The 9,617-nt window shown below is 46.2% G+C and overlaps 1 protein-coding gene across 1 annotated transcript in view; it reads left to right on the top strand.

Moving 5' to 3' along the window:
* GPA33 (glycoprotein A33 (transmembrane)) overlaps positions 1-3,689 on the top strand; it is a 39,968-nt gene extending 36,279 nt beyond the window's left edge. Inside the window, exons 5-7 of the mRNA XM_011979900.1 lie at positions 701-820; positions 1,429-1,561; positions 2,061-3,689. Of these exons, the coding sequence (XP_011835290.1) occupies positions 701-820; positions 1,429-1,561; positions 2,061-2,196 (389 nt within the window). The 3' untranslated portion in view covers positions 2,197-3,689. The remainder of the gene's footprint in view (positions 1-700; positions 821-1,428; positions 1,562-2,060) is intronic.
* Positions 3,690-9,617: the final 5,928 nt, after the last annotated feature.

Here is a 9,617-nt window from a genome sequence, read left to right as displayed (position 1 = left end):
CCACATACACCACACACATACTCCTACCACACACAGAGTATACACACACACTACACATATTTCACACACACCACATACCATACATACACTACTCTCATAGAGCAAAGCACACACACACTGCACACCACTGACACACCACACACACACTGACACACAACACACAACACATAACACACACACACCCCCCACACACTTCTCTCATGGCAGAAATCCAGAGATCAGAGCTTTTGATTTCCAAAGTAATAATATCTTCTGATCAGAAAGCATTTTCATGCAATACCTAATGTGTATTATGTTTCCTGAGCACTTACTACATATTAGGTATTCTGTTGTGGGCTTACATTTATTATTAGTACCTCATTTTATGCTCGCAAGTACCCTGTGAGGCAGGTACTATTGTTTCTGATTTTAGTTGAGGAAATGGAGGTTGAATGAAGCTGAGTTACTTGCTAAAGACAAATTAATAAGTGGCAGAGCCAGGTGTCAGACCCAGGGTGCCTGAGTGAATTCTAAGCACTTCACATTGTGAGCCCTGCCTGGTTTAATCATCCTGCAGCCCTGGAGGTGGAGAGGGGGGTCTGGCCTGGAGAAGCTCAGTGGCAGAGTTTGTGCCTCCCTAAGAGTCCAGACCTCCCGTTCCTGGCTATCTCCACTCCACTGTGGTGCCTATCTTCACCCTCCCTCTCTTCTTCCCCTGCAGCCTCAGGCCAGCCTGTCTCCCTGAAGAATATCTCCACAGACACATCAGGTTACTACATCTGTACCTCCAGCAATGAGGCGGGGATCCAGTTCTGCAACATCACAGTGGCCGTCAGATCTCGTAAGAGCAGTTTGGGGAGGGAGGGCTGACAAAGGCCACAGGATAACTGGTGGTGGTCCAGAGACCACCGTGAGGGGGAATAGGGGAGCCTCTCTAGGGCCACGCACCTGCAGGGTAGCTGTGGTGACCTAGGCAGGATGGACTCTGTGCCAGGCACCTCTCACTCTGAGGCCAGTCCAGTTCCACTGGTGTTTGGAAGTGGAACGTAGGACTGACTTCTAGGACTGAGAGGCTTCGTCAGTCCCACCTGCCTAGAAGTCACTCAGTGGGTGTGGAGGAAGTACCCAGGGCAGCTGCCGCAGAGTCTGGACCACGTCCTTCTGGGGTGAGACACCACGTCTAGCTTAACGAGCTGGCTGGGCTGACACCTGAGGACTTTTGCAGAGCCAGGGTAGCCCAGAGAGTGTTAAGATGTGAAGTGGTCTATATGTCTCTGTCTGCACCTCCATCCTGAAGAGTATTCCTGGGCCACAGCTGGTCACATTCCTCCAAGACCATGCCTTTCATGGAGTGTTACCAGAAGCCGGCAGCTGCTGCTCCCCTGGCTGGGAGGAGGCCCGGAGCTAGCTTAGAAGCTTAGCTAGTGCAGCTGCTCTGTCCTTTTGCAGCCTCCATGAACGTGGCCCTGTATGTGGGCATCGCGGTGGGCGTGGTTGGAGCCCTCATCATTATTGGCATCATCATCTACTGCTGCTGCTGCCAGGGGAAGGACAACACCGAAGACAAGGAGGATGCAAGGCCGTGAGTGTCTGGGCTGGTAGCCTGTTGGAAGGGTCTGGGGAGACTGGAAATATGCATCCCAATTCCTCACAGCCTCTTCTACTTGCAGCCCCCATTTTGTGCAGTATATCACCCCCATTTTGTGCTGACAAAACAATGACCTGCCCAACCCATAAAATGTGCATTGCAGCCCCAGAACCTGCCTCCCAGGCCTGTGGTTGTTCAGTCTGGGACCTCAGGGCAGGGCTTCCTGCGGCATGACTAGAGCCAAGTGTGGCCTGGAGCCCCTGTCACGGGGCCAGTTCCTCCTGGGCTGGTAGAGCCAGCCTGTTCCTGTAACCCCCTCAGCTCATGCATGGAACAAGTGTGTGGCACCTTTACTCTCAGCCCAGCCTTTCAGCCCAGTGTCGTCTGCAGCTGGTGGGTGGGGAGGAGGTCTGGAGGCTGCTCATGAGGACCAGCTCCCTTGCGGGTCCACCTGAGAGCAAATCCTTCCCCTCTGTCCCCCGCTGCCCTGCAGGAATCGGGCAGCCTATGAGGAGCCGCCAGAGCAGCTGAGAGAACTTTCCAGAGAGGAGGAGGAGGAGGACGACGACGACAGGCAAGAAGAGCAGAGGAGCACGGGGCGTGAATCCCCAGACGACCTCGGCCAGTGACGAGCCGGCAGCAGAGGGCGGCGGAGGAAGGGTTAAGGGTTCATTCTCCCGCTTCTGGGCCTCCCTTCTCCTCTCTAAGCCCTGTTCTACTGTCCTTCCATCCCAGACATTGATGGGGACATTTCTTCCCCAGTGTCAGCTGTGGAGAACATGGCTGGCCTGGTAGGGGGTCCCTGTGACTGACCCTGCTGACCTCGCTGTCCTGTGAAGTAACCCCTCTCGGCTGTGACACCTGGTGCAGGGCCTGGCCCTCATTTGAGACCAGGCTGCAGCCTCCACTTCCCTTGTAGTTGGCAGGAGCTCCTGGAAGCACAGCACTGAGCATGGGACGCTCCCGCTCAGAACTCTCCAGGGAGGCAATGCCAGCCTCGGGTGGTGGGGGCTGCCCTGCTCACCTGTGTGCCCAGCACCTGGAGGGGCTCCGGGCAGAGGGTGTGCACTCTACACATTTTTGTAGAATGAATGAAAGAATAAGTGAGTATGCTTGGGGCCCTGCGTTGGCCTGGCCTCCAGCTCCCACTCCCTTTCCTGCCTCACTTCCCGTAGCTGTCAGTATGTCCCAAACCCTCCTGGGAAGGCCACCTCCCACTCCTGCTGCACAGGCCCTGGGGAGCTTTTGCCCACACACTTTCCATCTCTGCCTGTCAATATCCTACCTGTCCCTCCAGGGCCATCTCAGATCACAAGGATTTCTCTAACCCTATCCTAATTGTCCACATATGTGGAAACAATCCTGTTACTTTGTCCCACATCCAATCATGGGCCACAAGACACATCCTCTGAGCGAGTGCCTCTCGCTGCATTAGAGTGCCAGTTCCTTGAGGCAGGGCCTCATGGCTTTTGCTTTCCCTGAAGCCCCAGCAGCCGGCGCCCATCCTAGCGGGCACTTAAGCTTAATTGGGGAAACTGCTTTGATCGGTTGGGCCTTCCCTTCTTTGGTCTCCCTGAGATGATTTTAGACACAAGGATGACTCCCACCCAAACCCACATATTCATTCAGTGAGTTAAATATGAATTGATTTAAAGTGAACACACACAAGGGAGCTTGCTTGCAGATGGTCTGAGTTCTTGTGTCTTGGTAATTCCTCTCCAAGCCAGAATAATTGGCATGTCCCCCCAAACCACACGGGTTCCTGGTTGTTCCTGCATCCTGATACCTCAGCCCTGGCCCTGCCTAGCCCATTCGGGCTCTGGTTTTCTGGTGGGGCTGTCCTGATGCCCTCCCACAGCCTCCCTCTGTTTGTCGAGCATTTCTTCTACTCTTGAGAGCTCAGGCAGCGTTAGGGCTGCTCAGGTCTCATGGCCCAGTGGCTGGTCTTGCCCAACTGCAGTTTACTATTGCTGTCTTTTCTGGATGATCAGAAAAATAATTCCATAAATCTATTGTCTACTTGCGATTTTTTAAAAAAATGTATATTTTTATATATATTGTTAAATCCTTTGCTTCATTCCAAATGCTTTCAGTAATAATAAAATGTGGGTGGAAATTCTTATTTCTTTTTTAATGTAGATTTTGTTTGCAGTAAGATAAAGCTTGGGTCTCATGGGTCATCTCTACTCACCATAGCACTCTTCTGCTTCCTAGGGGAGGTGAGACAAGGTAACGGAGTTGAGAATCCTGGGGTCCCTCTGCTCGTGGCCGCAGTAGGGTCAGGCAGTGCCTCTAGTGGCTGCTGGGAATAGGACAGATTCCTGCCTGCTAGTGGAGGTATATTCCAGGAGCCTGCAGTGTCAGGACCCCAGGAGGCCTGGGCATCAGTCCACATGCTTGACGGAAGATGGTGGACATGCTCTAGCCAGTGCTGCTCCCTATGATGCCCCTTCTGAGAAAGGGGCGGGGTAGTCCTCTTGTTCTGTCACAGAGAACTGTGACGCTTCCTCCTCCAAAGTAATTTGGCTCCACTGTCGGCTCTTGGCTTTGACATTGACTCTCCTGAGAGACATTCAAGGTCTGTTCCTTGGTGTCCTTGCCTGTGCTCCCTCCTGTCCCAGCACTTGTCACGCAGTACTGTGTGCTTATTACACCTGTATACAGTTCTGTCTCTGCCTTGCCCTGTAAGATTTGTGAGGACAGGAACCGTAGCTGCCTTATGGCCTGGCATGTGTTGACCCTTGACAAAGGTTTGTTAAATGAATAACATTTGGTATCACAGTATCTTGCCCAAGGATATCTCCTAGCTCTCTAGATACTCTGAGGTGACTTCCAATCCTCACAGTGCAAGGTTCCACAAGCATGTTCTTGAGGGAGCCACAGAAGTGGAGGCGGCCATCTTCCCCCAGGTTTGACTTGACTTCTCTCTGCCCCTCAAAGGACTCTGAAGGTTCACCTGCCTTAGCTCCAGGCTTAGGGAAGAAAAGGAGGGAAATCGAGACCCACTGCATTAATTCAATGACAAATATTTTGTGAGCATCTACTTCATGCCAAGCAGTGTGCTGGTTGCAGAGTATATAAAAGTCACTAAGACACTATTATTCAGGAGGAGCTAAAATCTAACAGAGGTCACAGACATAGAAACATAATGATGTGAGCAAGAGAAGGGGCTACAGGAACACAGAGGAGGGCCTGAGTAACTCAGCCTAAGGGAGTTCAGGAAAGCTTCAGAGAGGCGGTTGCATTTGGGCTGCATCTTGAAGAAAAATGAGGAGTTTTACAAGTGGAAAAGGGCTGGTGCTGACATTTCTTCTGTCCTCCAATGCAGGTTTCTGTTACTTGAATGTCAAATCACATTATCACTCAGTAAGACTACAGTTTCCTGCTGAATTTATTTCAGTCCACAGACTCTGGGAATTAGACTGTTGTAGGTTCTTATACAATCAAAATTACTCCAGCAATACAGTCTCCTTAGAATGTCAGGCATCCCTTCCCAAATTATGGTTTCCAGCTGCTGGTTCAAAGACTTCGTGGTGTTTTAGAAGAGAGACAAAGGCTACCCATTAATTGAAGGAAGACTGTGTACTAAACCCCTATTGGGCACTTGAGACAGTTTTTTTTCGTATAATCCCCACTCACAATTTCAAATACTTGGGCATATGCCAATGTTAGGTGTTCATGTTATCACCTAAGGAGGGACTCTGGCTGCCCAGAGAGGAACCCACGAACTAATATACAGCTTGGTAAAGTAGCCACTCTTCAGGGTCTTGTTATTTATTTATTTATTTATTTTTAATTTTACTTTAAGTTCTGGGATACATGTGCAGGACGTGCAGGTTTGTTACATGGGTCTACATGTGCCACGGTGCACCTCTCAACCCGTTATCTAGGTTTTAAGCCCCACATGCATTAGATATTTGTCCTAATGCTCTCCCTCCCAAAAAGTCTTGTTCTGAAGCTGCTTTTATGACACAGTGACAGGACCTCAGCTCTCAAATGCAGAGCCACATTAACCAAGCTCACAGTGCCTGACGTACCATGCTTATAGCAGCAGCACTTGCTCTGGGCCAGACACTGTTCTAGGCCTTTTCCATAGAACATCTCATAATCTTCACACTATGAGATAAGTGCTATTATTATTCCCATTTTACAGATGAGGAAGCTGAGACACAGTGAATTTAAGCAATTTGAATCAACACAGAATGTCAATTTGCTATTTATAACTGTCAAGTAGACCAGCCTTTCTGTCCACCTGACCCAGGCCATCTCACCCCGTGGGCACTATGCCCTCAGTTGCTTACTGGGCATGGAATCAGAACAAGAGAAGTTGGCTACCATCAAGGAGCTCTCATCCTCGATGGCAGTCTGTGTAAGTAGGTGTCATATCCCCTGTGGAAATTCTGGAAGATTCTCTGGTCTTGGCCCCATCCCTGGATATTCTGGCTTGGGGCCTGGGGCATCTGCAGAAGTGATCCTATTGGTAAGTCTGGTCCAATGGGGAGGGCCTTTCTGGGGACGCTTGGCTATTGAGTTTGCTCACCGAGGCTGCCTCTCCTCATGTAGGTTTCCAGGAAGACGCAGCCTGGTTTCTGTCTGTGATGGTCCTTTGTCTGCACTTCCTCAGCTCACCATGTCATCCCTTCCTACAACCTTTTTTCTCATGCATACACTACCTTTATATTTGCTAAAACACCCCTCCAGCTCCAAATAACTCTGTTAGGTCTGGGAACCGGTCTTTCCTCTTGAGGGGATACTGAATTTTGCTGCTCGGATCTAGGATTTTAAAATTTATCTCTAAGAGGCAATCTTAATTTCCCTGATTTCCATGTTGTTGAGTAAATTTTTTGTTTCAATTAAGATGAGCTAAACTGCTATAAAAGTGGACTAAAAAGCTATAATGGCTCAAATACAATAGAAGTTTGTTTCTCACACAGGTAATAGCTTTTGAGACAGACTCAGGGACCCAGTCTTCTGTTTATCTCCAACTGTTTACATTAGTGGGTCTTCTATCCTCAAGGGCCTAGAAATTGCCTGCAACCAGCCAGCAGAGAGGAAGGAGAGCAGAGCAAAGGTGCAAATGCTTCCTCAGACTTGATCCAGAAGTGACCACCCTGATTGTGCACACATGCCATTGGCCCATTGGCAAGCACTAGTCACAAGGCCCCAGATTGTGCAGGGAAGGCAAGGAAATGCAAACTTGTGACCTTATTATATGTGCTCAGGAAGAAAAAAACTGGCTATTGGCTTCTGTCACAGTTGCCTCTTCCTAAGTTCCACATACCCTCTCCATTTTACAGATGAGGAAACTGAGGCTCAGAAGCAGAAACTCATTGGAGGCAGTATTACTAGTAGGTAATGGAGTGAAGATCAGACTCAATTCTGTCTGATTCCAAAGACCTTGCTCTTTCTACTTGAAAACATTTTCTCTTGATCCTGTGTATGAACAGGATGATGGAATGGGGGACATGTGGGAGTGGAGACAGAGTTAAGGTTTTTTTGTTTTAAATTTGTAAAATTTGTGTATGGCAGTTGTTACTTATAATACAGGTATCTCAAGTATAACAATATATATGCATTTCTGAAAAACTTGCCTTCTTCAAAATCACACACTAAAACTAATAGGACATACAGGAAAGTTAGGATTAGAGGAAGACCACGTAAAACCAATGGAACTTTGAAAACCAATGGGCCTTTGTAACCAGATCACTTTCAAAACGTTAACAACCCTTGTGAAAATACAAATGATGTTAAATCTTGGTGCTAAATCTGTTAGCACCAAGTATCACAGTCAGTCAGCCTTAATGTGGGCACTCATTTCTACAGAGACCTACTCACCACAATTTAAAAACTATCCATTGATCCACTTGTCTATCTTTTTGCCAATACTGCACTGTCTTGATGAGTGCAGTTTTCATTTTTCATTGTAGAGTCCTCTTGATTATTTAAGATTGTTTTGGCGAGCCTAGATCCTTTGCTTTTCCACATAAATTTAAGAATCAGCTTTTACATTTATAAAATATATGCTTACGATTTTGATTGGGATTGCATTCAATCAATAGATCAAGTTGGGGAAAATTGACATCTTAATACTGAGTATTCAAATTTATGAACATGACATACCTTTTCTATTAATTAGGTCTCTTTCATTTCTCTCAGATGTATTTTTTAGCTTTCGCTGTAAAGGTTTTGCAAGTATTTTGTTAAATTTAAAAGTTTTATATGATTGATACTATTATAAATGATACTGGTTTTTAAATTTCTATCAGTTTTAATTTATTTTGAAGTTCTGTTATTAGGCACACACATTTAAAATAGCCATGTCTTCCTATTGAATTGGCTTTTGTCAATAGAGAAATAATCCTATTGATCTCTGGTAAATTAATGTGACAACGTTTTTATGCCTATTGTCTTTATGGTATTTTTTTTCATTATTTTATATTCGACCTATCTCTGTTATGATATTTAAAGTGGATCTTTGTTTTAAAAATCCATTCTGACAATCTCTGCCTTTTAAATGGAAGGATTTAAGTCATTTATTCTTAATTATTGATATGGTTTTTAAAAGTCTACCATTTTGCTGTTTGTTGTTCTATGTTTTGTTTTGAGTTTTTGCAGTTACAATTCCCTTTTCCCTCCCTATTTTGAGTTAATAAAATATTTTAAAACATTCCAATTAAATTTTATATTGGATTAGTAATAATACATTTAAAAGTATCTCTGACATATATATGTAGAGAGTATACACTTTAACAAATTATTAGTTATGCTTTAGTTTTTCTCTCAGGAAAATGGGACTTGATGTATGAATCTCACACAGGTTCCACTGAGAGGCTAGAGAAGATCTGTCTGGCTGAAAGGTAGCTGCTGTAGCTCGTATAGAAAGCCAGTGAAAGCAGGTCCCTGATCTCTCTCGGCAAAACCTGCCCTCCCTGTCTTGCCCAACAAAAAATAAAGAAAGAAAAAAAGAAAAATGATGGGAAAATCCTCCACTTAGGTCTCAGCGTTACTCCTAAAGTCATTGCCATTTTATGGGATGGGAAATTCACCCAGAGTTGCAGAGGAACAATCATGTATTGGGACAAAGAGAAAGTAGGAGAGAGGAAAGTGATGTTGGGCTAGTCTAAGGAGCCACCAAAATGAAGGCTGTAATTTCTAGACTCATTTTGGCGTTTCGGACCCTGATTGGTAGGTATGGCAGGGCCTAAAGGTCCTTCTGATCCTAGACAGCCAAGATTGTCCCCTCTGTCTTGCCAGGAACAATACAGCTCCACAGTTGCTCCTCTTCGCTTTATGAGGAGAGTGCCCATCCAGATTTTCAACCTTACTCTCTTGGAAAGTCATTCCCCAAGATGATTAGAAGCTGCAGTTCAAATGTCTGGGAAGATAAGCCAATGAGTTGAGGTATATGAAGGCCAACAGCCATTGTGTCTTAGCTGTAGAGCAGAGAGGTGACCAACTCAAACTGAGGTCTAAGTGGCTTTGATCACCAGATGCCAAGGGAAGTGACTCAAGGGCAACATGCCTGACCCATTGAACTTGTCTCCCCTCTACTTCCTTAGCTTGAAGGCAGGAGAAATTGAAGATAAGAAATTGTGAGAAGGCAATTGATACCTACTCAATAAAATTCAATAGAGACAAACTAACCTGAAATATTACAAAAATTTTCTTGTCCGCTCCTGGAACTCCTCCTTTTTATTATTTGAATAGTGACACATCTACTTCTAGCAGCCAGATCTCTTAACTCTTCTTTTGTATTTTCCATTACTGTATTCCTTCCTAATGCCTTTTGGGGAGTGTTCCCTGACCCAATCTTCTAGCTCACTAATTCTGGGAGAGAGGCTGTCTTAGTTTAGGTTTCTGTGAAAGCAGAGCCTCAGATCACGATGCCTGTCTTACTCAGGAGATGATCCCATAGCAATAGCCCGCTCCATAACAGGGATTTTGTTGATTTATTTTCTATCCCACTTTCCTTGTTCCGTCACTTCTGCTTCCTGGGCAACTAGGGCTCATTCTCCTAGGGGCCCTCTGAGAAACTGTAGAATGTGCCTCA

Source organism: Mandrillus leucophaeus, unplaced genomic scaffold (genome assembly GCF_000951045.1).
Source record: "Mandrillus leucophaeus isolate KB7577 unplaced genomic scaffold, Mleu.le_1.0 Scaffold207, whole genome shotgun sequence".
NCBI classification, from domain to species: domain Eukaryota; kingdom Metazoa; phylum Chordata; class Mammalia; order Primates; family Cercopithecidae; genus Mandrillus; species Mandrillus leucophaeus.
Note: the sequence above shows the minus strand (reverse complement) of the source record. Positions and strands in the feature narration are given on the sequence as shown.